At 43.2% G+C, this 21,577-nt stretch overlaps 1 protein-coding gene across 3 annotated transcripts in view; it reads right to left on the bottom strand.

Moving 5' to 3' along the window:
• CCDC106 (coiled-coil domain containing 106) overlaps positions 1-21,577 on the bottom strand; it is a 47,982-nt gene that overhangs the window by 3,474 nt on the left and 22,931 nt on the right. Inside the window, exons 1-6 of one of the 3 annotated variants that reach the window (XM_039334967.1) lie at positions 12,141-12,209; positions 6,792-6,865; positions 5,373-5,478; positions 4,067-4,189; positions 2,267-2,443; positions 1,563-1,763 (exon numbers count right to left, since the gene is read on the bottom strand). In XM_039334967.1, coding sequence (XP_039190901.1) covers positions 1,563-1,763; positions 2,267-2,443; positions 4,067-4,189; positions 5,373-5,442 — 571 coding nt within the window. In that variant the 5' untranslated portion in view covers positions 5,443-5,478; positions 6,792-6,865; positions 12,141-12,209. Of the gene's footprint in view, positions 1-1,562; positions 1,764-2,266; positions 2,444-4,066; positions 4,190-5,372; positions 5,479-6,791; positions 6,866-12,140; positions 12,210-21,577 lie in introns of those variants that run through there. The other 2 variants (XM_039334966.1, XM_039334968.1) reach the window with 2 other exon arrangements.

The raw sequence follows: 21,577 nt of genomic DNA, 5'->3' as shown, positions 1-21,577 counted from the left end.
CATAACAAGAGATTTTTGTCTACTAGATCTATGGCTAAATGAAATCATGTTTGTTCTTAAATCTAGTAAGAAAAAAATGCTGGGAGAAACTTAAAACACTTAAATTTAAAGAACTTCACTTTATTGTAGCAAAGAGATGGCAGCAGAAATACTGAATAGTTAGTTCCATTTAGTGTCTTTGCTTTTAATTCAAACTGCAAATACGGTTACAATACATTTAAATCTAATTTCAAATTTGTTTATTTTTCTTCTTTCTTCTTGCTATCTCTTTTGTGCTAGATTTTTTTAGACTATGATGGCAATAACTATTTTATCTTCTACTGGCTTTATATAAACGTCTCTGGATGCTCTTTTGACCATTTATTTCTTACTTAAATAAATAAAGACAATAATGAATGAAGACACTTAAGAAATTAACTGTCTATTAGGAAAAAGATCCACTTTTGATGGAACTGAAAATGAAACTTGTTTTATTTAGTGAGAATGGTTAAACAGATTGGAGAGGGAGAATGCCAAGAGGACCCAGATTGTTGGGGGCAATGTAAATATATATATACATTGCTTACTGGTGTACACCGCTTAGAGCAGCGTTTCTCAATGTTTGTGTGACGGCGACCCCCCGTCACACGAACGTGCTGCGCATGCGCGACGCCGCCCCATGCATGGTGCGCATGTGCGGCACCGCCCCGAGGGGGGAAAATGGCGGATCGCATTGTTTGGCGACCCCCGTAAAATGGTCGATCGACCTCAAATGGGGTCGCGACCCATAGGTTGAGAACCGCTGGCTTAGAGAGTGCTCACACTTAAAGCGGTATATAAGTCTCATAAATAAATAAATAAAGAGGTTATCAGTGGAAAAAATAATCTATTTTGATTGTAATATATATATATTTAAAAAACCATAAAAAAAATCCACCCCAAGTGGACAAATGAAATAGTTGTCTTGCCCTTCTAGTTCCAAGTCATTTTTTGAGATCAAATTGGAAGTGGTACATACCTATCCAAATTATTATTTTGTTATACAGGTAATCCTTGAGTTACAACCACAATTGGGATTGTTAAGTGTGTCACACCTGATTTTATGACCTTTTGCCGGATTGCTAAGTGAATCAGTCTGGTTGTTAACTGAATCATACAGTTGTTAAGTGAATCCAACTTCCCCCATTGACTTCGCTTGTAAAGCTGGCTGGGAAGATTGCAAACGGTGGTCACATGACCCCAGGTCATTGCAATCGGTGCAAATACACGCCAGTTGCCAAGTGCCTGAATTTTGATCATGTGACAATGTGGATGCTACATGCTATGACATTTGTTAAGTATGAGAACCGATCATAAGTCATCACTTCAAACAGTCTCTAAATGAATGGTTGTAAATCAAAGATTATCTTTACAGTAGAACAATGTTAATGGTAATACTATAACTTGGTGTTGCTCAATCTTTGCATGCTGGCTGGGGGGTCCTGCGAGTTCACATACATGCATCTTAAAGTTGATAAGGTTGAGAGACGCTTCTGTAACCGTTGAGGCATGGCTCTCCAAACCTTTCAAACCTTAGTACTTACCTCTCTGCCTCTCCCGGACTTTAGGGTTGGCAAAGCATCGTCGGTTCAACCCTGCTTTAGGTTTCTTGTGTTCCACAGAACCTCCTTCTTCAGGGCTGGTGGTCATGCAGGAGCCCATATTGTCATCATCTGTCATCTCCCTATTTCGGGTCTCCAATACTTCAAATCTCCGGGGCAGTTGTTTGTTACAACAGTGATCATCTAGGTTGGAAAAGAAAAAGGCTAAGCGAATCACATTTGGCAAGGGAGATGGGAAACTCAAGAGCACTCACCTGGGTTACCAATTTCCTCCAAATTACAGCATTACCACATACTTTTATTTTAATAAGGATAATCAGCCTATGGTTCTTCATGGGCCACTAAATTCAACATCTATCAACCCCAATCAGAATGGCTCCTGATTGGACTACAATGCACACCATCCCCATTATGTTTCTCAACTTTGGAAGCTTGAAGATAAGTGGACTTCAACACCTAGAATTCCCCAGCCTGTCTCAAAATTCTGAATGGGCCCTCAAGCCAAAAGTGTCTTCTGCCATGATCAATCCCTATCCTAAATTGTTCCCTCCTTTCTCTTAAGAACCAAGTGTCCTGGCATCCATTCTCCTCCCCCCCCCACCTTTATTTCTAGATTATTCTTCTTTCCAGTAAGGTGCTTTCCACTAATCCAGCAAAACAACTCCATTAGCCTCCAGAACGTTTACCAGCATCCAAGTGGGCTGAAGAGATGAATTTGTCTAGCTGGCAGCGCAAGAAATCTCGTTCTTCTTCCAGGTCCTCGATTCGCTTCTGCAGCCAAGAGTTCCTTTCCAATGCCATATGTAACTGGGTCTTCATATTGGTCACCAGGGTCAATGATGGAGCTGGTATCTCTGGGACCTCTAAGACACAACAAGAGGCACAACACGGGGCTCCATTCACACACCATGCTGAACTGGGTTTGTGCAAAGCTCTAGTTTAGGTTGAAACAGTTTGGCAGTTCCTAGTTCAGCGTATGGTGGGGATATCCAATCATTCTCTTAGAATGCATTGTGAATCAGGTCACCAGGTTTAGCCATGATGTGGCTGATTTGTTTGGGTATAGTATGGGAGTGCTTAAAGTTTGTGAATCCTGTTGAATGTTCAATATTTCTGTGACCTAGAATGTGATCTGTTCTCCACACTAGTCCTAAAACTAGATAAAGAGACCCCAATTAAACAAATGAATCAAAAACACAATACTTGTTCATCTATTTATTGAAGAAAATGATTCAAAGCTACTTGTTTACGTTATACTGAAATAACAGAATTAACATAGTCAGTCTGCAGAGGTCCCCTGACCATTCCTGGTAGAAACGTCTGTGTAAAATGTTAGACAAGGACAGTGTTTGCCTGATGCAATAAATCACAAAATAGCCAACCACATTGAAGCTTAGTCTGTTGTGCAAATTTCTACCTAGAAAACATGCTCTGCTAGGAAGCTACTGTCTCTCACAGTTGTAAGGATTGTATAGAACAGGGGTAGGCAACCTTGGTTCTTTTATGACTCGTGGACTTCAACTCCCAGAATTCCTGAGCCAGCATGGCTGAGCTTGGAAACCTCTCCCTTTCCCCTCAGCATGGCTGGCTCAGGAATTCTGGGAGTTGAAGTCCACGAATCATAAAAGAGCCAAGGTTGCCTACCCCTGATATACAACATCTCCCACATTTATAGAAATCTATTAGGACTATTACTAGTCCTTGATTAACAACCAACATATCTAGTCTTAGATTAACAACTGTCACTAAGCAATGTGGTCATTAAACAAAGCATCACATGACTGACAGATTTAAATTTTCACTTCTGCTGTGGATATTAAACAAGACACCGGAGGTTGTTAAGTAAGATATCATGTGACCACAACTTCTGATTTTGCTACTGGTTTTTCCATTGACTCTGCTTGTTGGAAGCTGGCTATGAAATATGCAAATGGCAATCACATGACTGCAGGATGCTGAAATGGTCATAAATGGCTGGCAGCTACAAAGTGCCCGAATCTCAGCCACATGACTTGAAGCATTGCAACAGTCATAAGTGCGAGGGCCAGTCCCAAAATTATTTTTCCAGCATTGTCATAACTCTGGATGGTCACTAAATAGAGCAGTTGTTAAATGAGGACTATCTGTACTTGGGTTCAGTCTCAGAAAAGGACACCACTTCTTATTGCGTTCTAAATAAGTGCTATCTTGGTGTGCTCTCATCTGCCTCACAGCACTTTCTGGAGACAGAATCCTCAGGGCTACACAGCCGTGGTCCCAAGATACCCCAGTTTCCTTTTCTACTGCAGTTTCCATGATGGTGACTTTTTTTGATGGTTTTTCTTAGCACTTTTCCAGAGTTACCATAATCAGGGAAGAAACAGAAGAGCCCATTCCAATTCCCCGTGGCTGAAATGGATTGCCTTGAGGTCCTCTGCCTACATGGTCCAGGACAGAGTTAAAGGATGTTTATTTGCTGACAAGGGGAAGGTGACATTGTTTCTCACCATCAAAATTTTCTGGGATGCTCAGACCATAGTATAACCGTTGCCGAGTTTGCGTCTGGGACTCTGTTTGGCATGGCTCATCCAAAGGTAAGGCTAGTTCATAAGTTTCATTATTCTCTTTCACTGTAAACATAAATATGGGGGGGAGGAGAAGAAATGTAATAAACTTGGAATACACAAAGTTAAACATCATACTAAACCATGGTTTGTTCAATTTCAGTTTACTCCAATGGTTCTCGACCTTTCCTTCACAACAGACCCTCTTTAAATACCTTTTGTGGCCATGGACCACCAAGACATAACTCAACCTTATGTGACAACATTACACCTCCCCAGAGGTCCGCAGACCACAGACTGAGAATCACTGGTCTACTCAATAAATCACATGGGACTTGGTTTACATAATATGTTAGGGAATAGTATACAAATCTCAGTAACAGGTTCACATAACCCCCAAGCCAAGCAAACAATATTATGGCTTATCAAAGTGGATGAACTACTAGAAGAAGTAGAACACAATTTTGTTTGAACACATCAATAATTCATGAAGTCCTAAGCTGAGGCAAACAAAAATATTCTTGGTTAAAGACTTTCACTAACACTAATAAAAGAGACAATTCCATTGGCAAGAAAATAAACACAACTATGTAATAACAATTCATGTTTATGGGAAATATAGAGTATAATATGAGGAAACTGTATGGAAGTGGTGGTACTTTATCACTTTCTCTATATCACATTTTTAGCTCTACAGTATGACAGTGATCTGACATTTTAGCACAAAAGTAAAGCATTGTCATTATATAGCTGCTATTTCTAAAATCCTTAAATTTAGAGTTTCCCCTGATCAGAAATCTATTCCCCTACAGATGCTCATTTCTTAACAAAAACTTTGGGCTGGGTTCCTTCATTATGCTAAGTCAATAAAGACTCGTTTCCAAGCCAGAGGGGCTGATTCCTACATGTAGCTTGTAAATGATAGTTTCTGAGTTGAGGATGGGAACCCAGCCATCTGTAATTTGCCCTAATGATTATTAAATAAATCATGGCTCATCATGATGAAGAAGACAATATTATTAGGAGCTCCATGGGTATCTCTATACACAGAAGCCAGAAATAGACTTATCTGGATTTGATTTAATGCAGCATATGAACCGACTCAATAGGTTGGATTCAAATTTTCATCTTGATTTCAGTAAAATGCAAAGCTAGCTAACATGCGTTTCCCTGAAACATTACTCCATGATTATCAGGACTTTGCCTCAAGCCTGGGACAATCGACCTCATTCCCAGCCAATATACACACCTTGCTTTGTTCCAGCTCCACGGCGACCCCTACCTACATCTGCTCCCTGGTGGTGGTTACTTTCATTCATTGTCCTCCCTCCCCGAGTGAGATGAGTATTTCCAACCTAGAGGACAGGATGGAAGTTATAACTAGGGCTATGGATCACACATACCTCCTTTCTCCATTCTCAGAAAACTCTGGTCTAGATTTTCCTCCCAAGTCAACTCCAAGTTAAGGAGTCTGAAGGTCTCCCTTCAACAAAATTCCTCAGCCACTAAGGAGCCTCTTTCAGGAAATCCTAAATGGCTACCTTTCACAATTGTTGGTCTAACATCTTTTAAGATCAGAACGGCATATACAGGAGGGGAAAATACATACGGTAGATAGAAATAGCAGCAGAAAGTAGAACTTTCGTAGAAATAGCACAGAAATAGCAGCAACTGAAACCAAGAGGCCTATGCTTCCTCCTGAACAGAGAAACTATTGAAATTCCCTAACAGGATGCACATTCCCCGATTCCTGCAACTAGTGGAGTTACTAAAATTCGGACTGGAAAATTTGTGGTTTTCTATTTGTTCTTACAGTCCCCATCTATCCTAACCGATTCGCATGCTGCTAAGGCCAACATCCTCTAAAGAGATTGAGTTTTCTGGGTGACTTTTGGCCAATCACCAGGAGACAGTGTGTTCTAGTCCCACCTTAGCCATGAAAGCCAGCTGAGTGACTTTGGGCCAGTCACTCTCTTCTCAGCCGAAACCACCTCATAGGGTGGTTGTTATGGGGAAAATAAGAGCAAAAAGGTGTGCTGGATATGTTTACCACTTTGAATTATTTATAACTATAACAAAAGTGGGATACAAATAAATAAATAAAAATAAAATTTGATAAATAATACATAAATAAACCAGGCCTCTCCTCTCCCTCCCAAAAAACCCTCTACAATATTTCTGCTTTGTTTTTTATACCATTCCTTCATTCATCTCAAAGCAGCGAGCACTGTTCACACATAAAATTTCCATTTTAATTTTTCCACCACTGTGTGGGATAGTTTAGACCAGGGGTAGGCAACCTTGGCTCTTTTATGACTCGTGGACTTCAACTCCCAGAATTCCTGAGCCAACCATGCTGAGGGGAAAGGGAGAGGTTTCCATGCTGAGCCATGCTGGCTCAGGAATTCTGGGAGTTGAAGTCCACAAGTCATAAAAGAGCCAAAGTTGCCTACCCCTGGTTTAGACAGTGACCGCCTTTGCACATCATGTTCTCATGGTGTGCTTCATTCTGCTTTGAAAATGAAAGAGGAATCCAACTACTAACTGGCTCAAATTATTCAACTTGGGAGTTTTATGCTGAGTGGATATCTCTTTTGGAACTTCCTCATTGTCGATACACAGCTACTTATTGGCTCGCTACACAAATAGAGTGTAATGAAATCTCTACCTGAGCCAGGGTAATAGTTGGGGATCCAATATTCTTCACACAGCTCCTTGCTTCCTGGGAACAACTTCAAACACCTGATTGAAAGCAAAAGAGAAATTTAAAAAGTTTGGCGAAGAATTCCAGAAACTGGTACAGTCTATGACAGGTGGATGACAGCATCTTTCAAAGTAACTATATAGAAGATTTTTTTAGTACAGGAATTTACTTGCACCCAAAAGTAGTATTTAAAAGATGGTGGTATCTGAATCAATTCCCTATTCTATGAATTATGACACTTTTTCTATAATGGCTTATTCACATATGGAATTTGTTTCTTGATTTTAAAGCCTTAAGTGATGAAAATATATGAATATTTTGAAAGCAAAACACCATCAAAGATCAGTTCAATGCTCTGTGAGGAGGGTTGGGCTGACTGGCCTAAAGTCATCCAGCTGGCTGTCATGGTTAAGGTGGCACTTGAACTCGTGGTCTCTCCTGGCCTAAGAACAAAAAGTCTGCAGAAAAGCAACTAAATTCAGAGAACTCCAAAATCCCCAAAGAAATATCCATACTATTTCTTTGGTAACAATGTAGAAATAGATTACTGACCAGGTTTTTTTTTTTTTTTAAAGCAATGCCTAGAGGTTGGCATAAAGTTTTACTTACTTGCCCTGAGGACAGAACAATGTAATGCCATACAACTCCTACCCGTTTTGTTATGTTTATATAATCCTCTTAGTCTCAATCATACAGGCCAATTTTGCATCGCTCACAGTAAACCTGTGTATGTTGCTTAACATTCTTCAAGACTGAAGTCCCTGGAGATTAAATTTCACCAAGAGAGAAACTATTTCCTTTGCTTTTTAAAAAAAATGCCTTGCTTAACAGGGTTGAGCATCAATTTTTATTTAGCCCTTTAATCCAAGCCAATTAATAACTGATCAACTGTCTTTCTTCTCACCAAATAACTCGTCACTCAGCCGTATCTTACAACCACACCTATCCTCTTCTTTGCCAAAAATAAAGGGAACCCTATAAACTAAACATTTCCAGTTTGATGTACTCCAGATGGGTTGTATTCAGCTACCATAATTATGGGAGGGCCTCTGGAGAACAGCAAGTTTGAAAAGGTTGATCTAAACCAGGAGTCTTCAAACTTGGCAATTTTAAGACCTGTGGACCAACTCCCAGAATTCCTCAGCCAACCGACGTGTCCAACCTTGGCAGCTTTAAAACTTGTGGACTAACTCCCAGCCAGCATGGGGAATTGATCCCCTATCTAAACAATGGTTCATCTGTTGAATCTCTACTCTTTCTAATAGGGGGGGGCGGGAACTGTGTCTATTGCAGAGATCTGGAATTGGCTCCCGGACAAGGTTTTTCATGCAGAGAAACTCAAGGAGGGTGAAGTTGAATTTATTTTTAATTATTGCAATGCAGAGGTACCTTTTCTGATTCCATTCTAGGAACCAGAAACATCTCTAGGAAGCCCACACCTATCAGCACTTATCACCCCAATACAGTATGTATTTATGAATTACAGTTATTTATATCCGATCTTTCTAGATACAAATTCTTCTCAGGTGACAGAAAAGTAAAACATTTTAGAATCTCCTCTCGAAGGACCAATATCAACATTCAACAAGGTATCTCAATTATTCCAACAAAACAGCTGATGTCAGATGGACCCAGAGAGGTCAGAATCATTGAAACAGGTACAGGTAATCCCTGACTTAATTTGGTCCAAAATTTCTGTTGCTAAGCAAGGCAGTTGTTAAGCGAGTTGTGCCTTATTTTACAATGTTTTTTGCCACAATTGTGAGGCAAATCACTGCAGTTGTTAGGTGAATCACACAATTGTTAAGCAAATCTGGCTTCTCCCATTGATTTTGCTTACCAGAAGCCAACTGTGAAGGTCAAAATGGTGATTACATGACCCCAGGATGGTGTAATTGTTATAAATACATGCCAGTTGCCAAGCCCCTGAATTTTGCTCATGTTATCTCAGGAATGTTGTGATGGTTCTAAGTGTGGGAAGCAGACATAAGGCCCCTTTGTCCTGTGCCATTGTAACTTTGAGCAGTAACTAAAAGAATAGTTGCAAAGTCAAGGACCACCTATAATTCTATTTGAGTTCTTCTCAGAAAGTTGTGCTGGTGACAGATGCCTTGTGATGGAATGTAAGAATCCAACTGAGGCAGAACCTTAAGGTCTCTTTCGCCACCTTCTTTCCCTCTTTGCACAGAAAAATCAAACTTTATCATTACTTATTTCCCCACCATTGACAGAGTACCCATACTGTCCTAAACTATGCCATTATTGTTGGGCTCTTGAACAAACCACAAACAACAGATGTATTGCATATCTTGCAATAAATCAAACCCAGACAGATCATATTACAGTTCAGCACAACGTCAACCAACCAACCAACCAACGTGAACCAACCAATGGATCCTATCAACAAACTTAAGTATTACTCTGTATATAGCAGGATTAGGAGGTGAAATCCTAAATAACTATTAACCCAAAATCCTAATATTCTGGCAGCTCTAATTTTTTTTTTTTTTTTTTGCATGATGGTTCTGCCATGTCCTAATCCAGTGATGGTGAACCTTTTAGAGACCGAGTGCCCAAAACCCGCCCAGCCCCCCTGCCCCGCCTCATCTTCCCCATCCCACCGTGCCCCCACCCCCTTGCCTACCCCCACTCCGGTCCCACCCCGCCCACCTGCAGGGCCACCCACCGCCTCCATGGCCCACTGCAGATCGCCCAGGTAGCCCAGCGGCCCCATGGCGGTCACACCCTCCGCCTGTGCCCCGCAGCATCATTTGCATGTGATGGGGAGTGAGGTTAGAGTCTTGTCCCTGCTGTCCAGCTGCCATGTCCTTGGCTGCGCTGCGTCGCGCAGGCCACACCCGAGGGTGGCTCTCCTCCAGGGTGGCTGCTGGTGAAGAGGAGGCTGTGGGGGGAGGTGGGGCTGGAGCGATGGCATGTGTGCCCACAAAGAGAGCTCTGAGTGCCGCCTCTGGCACGCGTGCCATAGCTTCGCCACTACTGTCCTAATCCAACCATCAGATTCTGTAACTGATAGCGGGCTTACAATTATACAAGTAGTCTTCATTTAGCAACCACAATAGGACTGGCAACATGGTTGTGCTTACTAAGTGAAATTGCGACTGTGCTTATGATCTTACTTCAACTTTCCTGTCCTTTGTTTCACAGAAGGATTGGTCATTAAATCAATTTTTCATCACCATTGTAACTGTGAACAGTAGCTAGATGAATCAGTCACTAAACAAGGACTACTTATACTTCCATTCTTATATCTCCTTCCTGTCCTTCTCTCGCCCCACCTAATCTAAAACTGGTTTGGATTTATTTTAGTCAGTCTCTGCACTATATTTCAGCCTTCTCCAGTCTGATGCCTTTAAGCTGTGCTGGATATGTGCCTATTATGTCTAATCAGGGAATTGTACTTCAGAGCTAGAGGGCACCAGGTTGGGGAAGGCTGCTGCAGACTCCAGATTTCCCATGATTTAAATCATCTGTAAATTAAATGTGACCCTTTCCCACATTCCCTTTAATAACTTGTAACATATTTGGTTAGCTATAGTTGGTAATTAATAATGGGCTATTTTATTGGTGAGGCTTGTAAAATGGAGTTATAAATATATAAGATTGAACATAAAGGAAAGCATATTACTATATGCAAACCTTTATAGTACCATAACATCTCAAAAATGTATTTCTGCATGAACCTGCTATTCCCAATCTATTAGCAATCAACCATTTGCTTGGGATTCATTTCCTCTGATTACAATACTCAAAGCAGAAAAAAGGAACCCAGGTCTTAGTTAACAGAAGTGGGACTTTCTTTAAAATTTGGTTCTTGATTTGTTATCAACTTTCCACAAGTGAATGGCTATAATCACACTTTTGCTTGGTCCCAGTTGATAGGTTTTCACTTAGTAATATGCAGTTATTTGCTATGCACTGTGTTGGCAATGTCTTCACAATTTAAATCACCATTCACCAATGATACAGACTTAGTTGCAGTTTCAAATAGTCCTTGATTACAACCATTTATTTAGGGACCATTTGAAATTATAACAGCACTGAAAAAAGTGGCATGTAATCAGTCCTCACACTTACAACTGTCATAGCACTCTCACAGTCACATGATCACAATTCAGGCACGTGGCAACCAGTATGCATTTATGATGGTTGCCATGTCCTGGGGTTATTGATCACTACTTGCAATCTTTCCAGCTGGCTTCTGATAAGCAAAGCCAATGAGGGCAGCCAAATTTGCTTACCAACTGCATGATTCACTTAACAACAGGCGTGATCTGCTTAACTGTGGCAAAAAATAAGGTTGTAGAATTGGGTGTGAGTCACTTAACCACCACCTTGCTTAGCAATGGAAATTATGGTCCCAAATGTGGTCTTGAGTTAGCTTAGTAACTTTCCAATTAATCAAAATACATCACTCGTCGTTTTTCTATAAGCATTGTAATATCGCTTTATATACATGAAAAGTAATAGAAAGAAAAACTCTGAATAAACCAAATTAGGGGGTTTTATCTTAACTGACTCCCCTTTCCCAAGCTACCTCTTCCCCACTGCACAAACATGGACGTCAATCTAAAAGTCAAAAGCCAGCTATGTCAGGAGGGGAGGCAGTTTTACAGGTGCTAGTGAAACAGACTGGAGTCAGAAAGTTATTTTTCAGCAGCATCTGAGACCTACCAAGGGGACTTGAAGCACACCTGTGAGGAGTCTCTAAGGTGCACTCAAATGTTTAGTCCAGCCATTTCTTCAAGCAGAGAGGGGGAGGACTTCGATAATTCATGCCCCAGGCTTCAACCCACCCTTCCCTACAGCCCCCTCCTCCCACTCTGCATCCCCCGATACCAGCAAACTGCAGGTACGGCACAACGATGCCACTCAAATACCCTGGGCGGGCGAATCCATAGCAACCCTTCTCTTCCCCCTCTCCATTAAATCAGGCCTTTGGCAAAGAAAATCCAGAGTCCATTACCACTAGTCCAAAATGGCCTCGGCTGTTGTCCTGCTATGAAGAAACCCTCCCTTCTTTTCTCAAACCCCCCCCCCCCAATTCCAAATCTTGCGGCTGACGCGCAGCCAGGACTTCGGAGACACCAAAGGAACTCCGCGCGCCTCCGCCGGTGCGCCTAGGCGCTCGGAGCGCGACAAGTTGGGATGTGTTGGCGAACTGATCTCGAGGGAAGCCCGCGCCGCTTCTTCGAGACGGAGATGATGCGGAAAGCGTCGAGGGAAACCGACCTGGCGATGGGGCGACCTACAGCCTCGCTCCTGCCAGGACCCCCTCCCGCCTTAACTTTTTACCTTCCTCGCCTGGGTGGCCAAAACCACAGTGGAGCGTCCCAAGTCGGAGCTTTGGGTAGGCGAACGGCGCTGGGGAGCTCCTGTAAAGTGCGGCGTGAAGAGGCGGGGCTGAGGAGGAGCAAAACGGCCTTAAGCTGGGAAAGGGGGGGGGGGTAAAATCTAAGCGAGAAACCTAGGCATCTCTACGGCGATGGCAAAATCCCAACGCCCGGTTCACGTATCTTCCGATAAGTGATTCCTGGCATATGTGGGAATGAGCCATTAAGAATGTAGATCGTCACACCCCAGCCGTGTATTTTCCACAGAAGCCGCTTAAACACCCAGCTTGTCAGAAATCAAGACCAGCAGGGTAGGCCAGAAGCCTAGCTAAGTATTGAACCCAGTGTGAAGACGTCTATTTCCTCACAGCATCAAGAAAAGGCAAAACTTCTATTTCTATACAGGAGCAGAAGTCTATGCTTCTGGATTACCCACCCAAGGAGTGCACCAGAAATCAGCACTAGTTATTTTTATACAATGTACCACAGAAAACAAGAGAGAATTGCTGATTGGGTTACAAAGTTACCTGACAGTCATACTTTAAATTTACTGAAAAAGAATTAAAGGGAGACTAGTATAGCTATTTTGAGCTATACTCGACTCCCTTTAATTCTTTGTCGGTAAATTTAAATCTAACACACAAATAGTCTATCACAGAATGTGACTGCTTGTGAAGGCTCCTAGATTGGGGCTGAAAGGCGAAAGAGGAAGCAATATGCTCTGTCCCATATTTGGGGTAGACCAGGTTGTCCTGTTAGACGTCTCACCAGAAAACACATGACAGTCAGATATTCCCACAAAGCAAAGCCATCACATGAAACCCATAATTATTAGTAAATCCTGCTTCATCATCATATAAATTGACTACCCTGATATGATTTTTACTATGCTAATGCTAAACTTTATTCCTCTTTGAAGCCTTGTCCAGATGCCTCTAACCCAGTGATGGCGAACCTTTTAGAGACCGAGTGCCCAAACTGCAACCCAAAACGCACTTATGCATCCTTGGACGCCGGGTGGGTGTGGCCCAGTGGGTGTGGCCCATTGGCTGTGCCTGGCTGCGGTGGTAACGGCAGACTGGGCGGGACTAAAAAGTTCAATCAATCAATTCCAATTTTACAAGATTTTTTTCCCCCAAGAAGTTGAAATTGACTGACTGATTGATTGAACCTTTTTTTCACACGTCCTTGACTTACAACCATTCATTTAGTGACTTCAAAGTTACAACAGCACTGAAAGTATCTTATGACCATTTTTCATACTTATAACTGTTGCAGCACCCATGGTCATGTGAACAAAATTTGGATGCTTGGCAACTGGCATGTATTTTTGAAGGTTGCAGTGTCTTGGGGCCATGTGATCACCTTTTGCGGCTTTCTGAAAGCAAAGTCAAGGGGAAGCCAGATTTACTTAACATCCTAGTTATTAACTGCAGTGGTTCTCTTAACAAGTGTAGGAAGAAAGGTCCCTCCTTAGCCAGGAAAGACAGCTGGGTGGCTTTTGGCCAGTAACCCTCTCTCAGCCAAGCCATCTCACAGGGTTGTTGTTTTGGGCAAAATAAGAAGGTGTGTTAGAAGTTTGCCACCTTGAGTTATTTGTAAAATAAAGACAGGATACAATAAATGAAAATAAATATGGTGAATAAAAGGACAATGCCTAGTAAGATGGAACTGAACCCAATGGTTGGGATTCAAAATGAATAGTTAGGATTTTAAAAAGTGGCAGAACTTTTTTTTAATGCAAATCAAATCATATTTCTTTCTATTGCCTCATTGCCTAACCATGATTATGTGCCATCAGCTTGTCGACTGTTACTGACCACATAGATTTGGTCCAGGATAATCTATTCCTAATCTGGTCTTTCAAGTCTTCCAATGGTGCACCCATCAGCATTATAACCGAGTCCACCCACCTTGCTGCCAATTGTCCTCTTCTTCTCTTTTCTTCCACCTTTCCTAATGTTGGGGCCTTCTCCAGTGTCACAGGTTCTTTTGTCGGTATTCAAAGTCAGCTGGCTCTCAAAACCCAGAGGCCAACACAAGCTCCCTTGGTCTTTAGGCAATCTGCACACCAGCACACTACTCACAGCTCCTTCTCACAGGTTTACTACCCTTCTAATACTAGACTACTACAATTTGTGAGCCATGCTGCTAAAGAATAGTATTTCTGTCTCTTGGCCCTAGGTCAGTGGTGGCGAACCTATGGCGCGGGTGCCAGAGGCGGCACTCAGAGCCCTCTCTGTGGGCACATGCGCTGTCGCCCCAGTCCTAGGCCTTCAGTTGGGTTTTATAAAACCTTTTCGCTTTAGGCCTCTGCCACCATGTGCAAAAAAAAAAAAAAAAAGAGGTTCAATCAATCAGTCAATTTCACTTCTCGCGGGGGAAAAAAAAGATCTTGCAAAGTTGGAATTGATTGATTGAACTTTTTAGTCCCACCCAGTCTGCTGTTACTACCACAGCCACACCCACCCAATGGGCCACACCTACCCAATTTGCCACACCCAGCAAATGGGCCACACCCACCCGGCACCTGATGATGCATAAGTGGGTTTTGGGTTGCAGTTTGGGCACTCAGTCTCTAAAAGGTTCGCCATCACTGTGCTAGGTTGTTTCCAGTGGCTCTATTTCCACAAAGTAACAAAAACTACCCACCCAAAATTATTCCAGTACAACAACACCCACCACACTCAACTGCTTTTATAGCTGCTGGTTGCTGGGCAATTGAGCTGGCTGGGGAGAGGTAATAATAGTAGTAGTAGTAGTAGTAGTAGTAGTAGTAGTAGTAGTAGTAATAATAATAATAATAATAGTGGACGTGGCAGTGCCTGGAGACAGCAGAATAGACGAGAAAGAACTGGAGAAGATAACAAAATACAAAGACATAGAAATAGAAAGACTGTGGCAAAAGCAAGCAAGGGTAGTACCAATAGTCATAGGCTCCTTGGATGCAATCGCAAAACAACTGGAGCACCACTTGAACACCATTGGCATTGACAAATTCACTATTAGTCAATTGCAAAAGGCGGCCTTACTAGGAACTGCTTCCATCCTGCGACGATACCTGTAATACCATCAAACATCCACATCTACCTATCCCAGGTCCTGGGTAAGGACTCGATAGGTAGACAAAATGTGAAATCCAGTCTGAACATCTGGCTGACTGTGCAATGATCCATAATAATAATAATAAACAACTCCCAGTGAGGCACTACCTTGACGTAGTTGTGGGGCTTGTGTACTCTGAGGGGAGAGCTATGCCAGAGGTTCAACCATATTGGACAGGTCTCATCAGAGGAGTCAGACAAAGAGTGTCTCTCCCATAAAAAATATGGTGAGACATAAATTTCAGAATGCCATACCGGCTCGGATGTCGCCCAGGTTAACAAGGTCCACGCTAGATGTTGGAGTTCCTGGATATCTGGTGAAAAATGGGTTACAGGACTGTTGGCTGAGCAACCAGGGCCAGCAGCTGCAGAACTACTGGAAGAAAAAGTGTTTACCCATCGAGTGGCAAAAGCAAGCAAGGGTAAGTGGCAAAAGCAAACAAGGGTAGTACCAATAGTAATAGGCTCCTTGGGTGCAATTACAAAACAACTGGAGCACCATTTGAACACCATTGGCATTGACAAATTCACTATTAGTCAATTGCAAAAGGCGGCCTTACTAGGAACTGCTTCCATCCTGCAACGATATCTGTAATACCATCAAACATCCACATCTGCCTATCCCAGGTCCTGGGTAAGGACTCGATAGGTAGACAAAATGCCAAATCCAGTCTGAACATCTGACTGTGCGATGATCCATAATAATAATAATAAAGTTGGAAGGGACCTTGGAGGTCATCGAGTCCAATCCCCTGCTCAGGCAGGAACCCTACACCATTTCAGACAAATGGCTGTCCAATCTCTTCTTAAAAACTTCCAGTGTTGGAGCATTCACCACTTCTGGAGGCAGGTTGTTCCATTGGTTAATTGTTTTAACTGTCAGGAAGTTTTTCCTTGGTTCTAAGTTGCTTCTCTCCTTGATCAGTTTCCATCTGTTGCTTCTTGTCCTGCCTTCAGGCGCCTTGGAGAATAGCTTGATTTCCCTCTTCTTTGTGGCAGCCCCTGAGATATTGAAACACTGCTATCATGTCCCCCCTCTTCCTTCTCTTCGTTAAACTAGACACACCCAATTCCAGCAACCGTTCCTTATGTGTTTTAGCCTCCAGTCCCCTAATCATCTTTGTTGCTCTTCTCTGTACTCTTTCTAGAGTCTCAGCATCTTTTTAAAATCGTGTTGACCAAAACTGGATGCATTATTCCAAGTATGGCCTTACCAAGGCATTGTAAAGTGGTATTAATACTTCACGTGATCTTGATTCTATCCCTCTGTTAATGCAGCCTAGCACTGTGTTGGCTTTTTTGGCAGCTGCAGCACACTACTGGCTCATATTTAAGTGATTGTCTACTAGGACTTAAACAGGAAGGCACCATCAGCCCAGGTGATAGTCAATTTTCAGGCAGCCTCTCTTCTCACACCCAGGTCTTTGCATCATGTGTCTGAAGTAGAATAATTGAAGTCTGCTCGTCTATACTTCAGGTGAGACCTCTGGATTGATTTGATCAATGGTCCATTTGTTTGTTTCCTTGGGTGTCTATGGTATTCTCAGGAACTTTCTCCAATACCAATATTTGAAAGCGTTAGTCATATTTTCATGTTAACTTAGAAAACACATGCATAAGACAGAATTTACCTATATACTGTAATTATTCTCTGTCCTGCAAAGAGGAAACTGTTTAGGATACAACATCCTGACTTCATCTATGACAAGTCTGGAGGTTCCAGAAGCTGACTAATAAGGTCAAGTATATATTAATTGGAACTATTTTCCATTTACAGTAGAGACTCTCAGGTGACTTACCTCAGTGCAGAATGAGGCAAATAAAATCCAAGTGGAACCCTGTCACAACTGGGGAAAGAAAGGGGTGTGGGAAAATGTGAAGGAATTTAAAAGAATGCCAAAATAGAATTGGACATTATTTTATTACCAACCAAAAGCCGCAATTAAAATTAAAAATAAACCAGGGGTACCTGATTATTATCCTAGTGACTTGAGGTTATGACCTCTATGAAAATAAAAGGTTGCACCCCAATCATCTCTCATTCTTTCATTGATTAGAGATGAGTAGAAACAAGTGACTGCCATAGATGCTTTTCTCCAAATCTGTTTATAACTCCTTACACGATGAACTGTTATATGTGGAATGTGAGGCAATCACCTAACCCAGGGGTAGGCAATTTTGGCTCTTTTATGACTTGTGGACTTCAACTCCCAGAATTCCTGAACCAGCCATGCTGAGGGGAAAGAGAGAGGTTTCCAAGCTGAGCCATGCTGGCTCAGGAATTCTGGGAATTGAAGGCCATGAGTCATAAAAGAGCCAAGGTTGCCTACCCCTGACCTAATCATTTCTTAAAATAAAAATAAAATAGGCCAAACTGGTTCATAGGGAAGTACTATACTTATAAGTAGCATCAATGAAGTTTTCTATAGACACCTCTGGTCACTGATTTGTATAGTTTGGGGAAAATAAAGTCTATTTCAAACTTGGTTCTGATCTCTGTACATTCCCTATTAGGAGGAAAAAAGCAAAAATAAAGAGAGGCATTGTAGTTTTAAATAAATACTATTTGAGATTCAGATCGAGATATTGCTGGTTAAAAGGGAAAAGACACATTTAAGATGAGCTTGTCCTCTACATGACTACATTCAGGCAGTTTTCCGGGCACAAAGTACATAGGAATTCTAATCCTAACTGCAGTAATGAAGGATTAACTCTGCAATTTTATATCACAGTGTAAACTCTATCCCAGGGGTGTCAAACTGCCGGCCCACGGGCTGGATGTGTCATGCCAAAACCGCGCCCACCCCATTGCCAGCAATGGGGAAAAAGTCGCAACACATCACAACACGTCACATGATGTTGTGAGTTTGACATCCCTGCTCTATCCTTTCATACAGCTGGTCCTCAACTTTTGACCATTCATTTAGTGACTGATCAACATTACAACAGCACTAAAAAGTGACTTATGACCAGTTCTCACATTTATGACCATTACAGCGTTTTCATGGTCACATGATCAAAATTTGGGTGCTTGGCAACAGCATGTATTTACAATCATTGCAGCATCCTAGGGGACATAGGGCTGCCATTTGTGACCATCCCAGCCAGCTCCCAACAAGCAAAATCACTGGGGGCCAGATTCACTTAACAACCATGGTGATTTGCTTAATGACCACAGCAAAACAGGTCATAAAATCAGGTATAACTCAATTACAGCTTTGCTTAGTGATAGAAGTTCTGATCCTAATTAGGATTGTAAGTTGAGGACTACCTGTTCTTGCATCACGATATTGCACACAAGTATAATACAGTTTAGTGCTTCCTAATGGATTTTGCAATTATGTTTGGAGGAGTTAACAGTAAAAGGAAATCAGGCCAGCAAAGAACATGGTGGCTGGACACCATCAAAATGACACTAGCCAGAGCATAGAACAACTCAAAGAAGTAGTGCATGATTGGAAAACGTGGGGAGATCTGGCCCATAGAGTCACCAAGAATTGGACTAAACTGAATGGATAACATCATCATCATCATTTTTGCTCCAAACAGTTATCAAGCCCTAGCCTGCTTTGATTCCAAAGATAAGTTGGGTAATAGAGGTTCCCAAAGAAGCTGAAATCCTCTCCCCTTCCCCCATGTTCTGTTTGCACTGTGTCAAGATATGTTCAATATATTTTATTTCACCATGGTTTAGTGACAAAGCCACAATTGCTAGTTTCCCACAGTGTTTACATAACATGCTAAGCCACAGATAAATAAATTACCTTATGGTTAACATGATGCAAGGTCATAGCCACCATATTCTGAAATCACTTCATTGGTAGAAGAATGTTACGTAGGCTGAGGCATCAGATCACCCCAAAAAGCCACTGAATCAGGGTGGAACAAACCATTTAGCTTGGAAATAGTTTGGGTGGAAGCAAAAGCCATTAAAGCAGTGGTTCTCAACCTCGGGGTCGGGACCCCATTTGGGGTCAAACGACCATTTCACGGGGGTCGCCAAACCACGTTGTCCGCCATTTTTTCCCTTTTCCCTAGCTGTCCTACTCCCTCTTATTGGTGGCCACACCCACTTGGGGGTCACCACAACATGGGGAACTGTATTATGGGGTCACAGCATTAGAAAGGTTGAGAACCACTGCATTAAAGCAAATAAGTAAAGGAAATTTATCATAGATGACTGAATCTGAATGGGGAAGGAGGTAAAACTGTTTGTATCCATTTAAAAGTATGTGTTTCTCTTCTCTGTAGGAAGCTAACAAGTCAGTCAGTCAGTCAGCTCCGGGCAGTTAAATGTATAGTTACAGTATATAGTTTTCTTGGCAACATTTTTGGAAATGGTACCTAGGGCTGAGAAGAAGTAATGGTCCCCAAATCCCCCAGCTGGCTTCATGCCTAAGGCAAGTTAGAACTCACAATTAATGTCTCTCAACTCTAAAATGCTGGCCGGGGAAATCTGGGAGCTGAAGTCCACATGTCTTAAAAGTTGCTAAGGTTGAGAAACACTGCCTTAGCCACTAAACCTGACTATTGTGAGACTGGAGTGTGAGACTGGAGTATAAACCATACAATGAATGGTTGTAAGAACTGGAAATGTCTAGTTTAATGAAGAGAAAGACCAGGGGTGAGGTGATAGCAGTCTTCCAATATTTGAAAGGCTATCACAGAGAGGAGGGGGTCACCTTATTCTCCAATGCACCTGAGAGAAAGATAAAAAGATGGAAACTTAACAAAAAGAGATCCAACCTAGAATTAAGGAGAAAGGTCCTAATAGTAAGAACAATTAATCAGTGGAACAGTTTGCCACCAGAAATGCTCTATCACCAGAGGTTTTAAAGACGAGGTTGGATAGCCATTTGTCCAGAATAGTATAGGGCAGGGGTGTCAAACTCAATTTCATTGAGGGCTGCATCAGCATTGTGGTTGCCCTCAGAGGGGGTGTCCAGGGTGGGTGCGGCCTACTGGGTGAGTGTGGATGGAGTGGGTGCAGTCTACTGGGTGGGCATGGATGGAGTGGGTGTGGCCTACTGGGTGGGCGTGGCCAGCTCTACATCGTTCACATCAAGGGTGCCTGTGGGGGCCTGGGCAGGAGAGGGACCGATTTGAAGGTCTCTGGCAGAAGGGGGTGGCACCAGGGCAAGTGCCAAGGCATGGTCCACTGGAGGAGCCTCACTGTTACTCTCAGGCCATGCCGGGGGGGGGGGCTGGATGGTGGTGCGGGCTGCCCGGAGCCCTGGGCAGCAGAGGTCAAATGCCCAGCCTGGTCCTTGAGCACCCACAGCACCAAGCCCAGACCCACTTTCCTAAGGGGGTGCCCAGCTGCACTTACCTCCTCCTCACGGCTGCTGCTGCTGTGCTTGCTCTCCTTGGCCAGGTTGCTCATGATGGGTACAAGGGCAAAGTCAGAGGGAGGCCCATTCCATGTCCATGGGAGGAGATCCGGCTTTGTATCCAAAGCTTCCTTAGCAATAGGATGGGAGACCCCCAGGATAGGCCAGGAGGGGGGGGCAAGGGGATGGTGAAAGGGCAGCAGGGCAGGACTAAGGCAGGACTTCCCTCAGACCCTCCCTCTCCTTTTCTTCTTTCCTTCCTAAGTACAGAGTGGTGGGAAAATATTTGAGATGAGGGAGGGAGAAAAACAGGCAAGAAACGCAGCCGGAGAGGTGTCACCCTTCTTGAGGAATGAAGAAATGCACTACTGCCTGGAAGTGGCCAACACATGGCCCTCACCTACTTCACATATCTGGCTTGATGGGCTCTAGGGGAGGGGATGCCATGAGCAGCTGAGAGTCAATGTTACCTGCGCAATGCCGCCCAGCCCCAGCCTGCCCGGTTTCAGCAGGCAGCGAAGCGCTCTCCTCACAGTGCCGAGAGGCTGAGCCAGGTGGTGCAAATCCAAAAAGAAGCATGACACCGCCCAGCCCCCAGCCTGCCTGGTCTCAGCAGGAAGCAGGGCACTCTCCTCACAGTGCTGAGAGGTTGAGCCAGGCGGTGTGAAGCTCGCCAGCCTTGCACCTTGCTGCTTGCTGAAACTGGGCAGGCTGGGCGCTAGGCAGCATTGCACTTCTCATCAGTTTCGTGCCACCCGGCTCAGCCTCTCGGTGCTGTGAGGAGAGCGCCCCAGTGCCTGCCGAAACCCCTCTCCCAGAGCCCATCAAGCCGGATATGTGAAGTAGGCCAGGGCCATTTGCGGGCCACTTCCAGGTGATGGTGCATTTCTTCATTCCTCACAAAGGGTGACACCTCCCCAGCATGCACCCAGGGGGCGGGGCTGATGCGACAGGGGCTGGTTCCT

The sequence above is a fragment of the Crotalus tigris genome, unplaced genomic scaffold (assembly GCF_016545835.1).
Source record: "Crotalus tigris isolate CLP2741 ecotype Arizona unplaced genomic scaffold, ASM1654583v1 scf7180000017639.5415321, whole genome shotgun sequence".
Lineage (NCBI taxonomy): Eukaryota > Metazoa > Chordata > Lepidosauria > Squamata > Viperidae > Crotalus > Crotalus tigris.
This window is presented reverse-complemented; position numbering and strand designations above follow the sequence as displayed.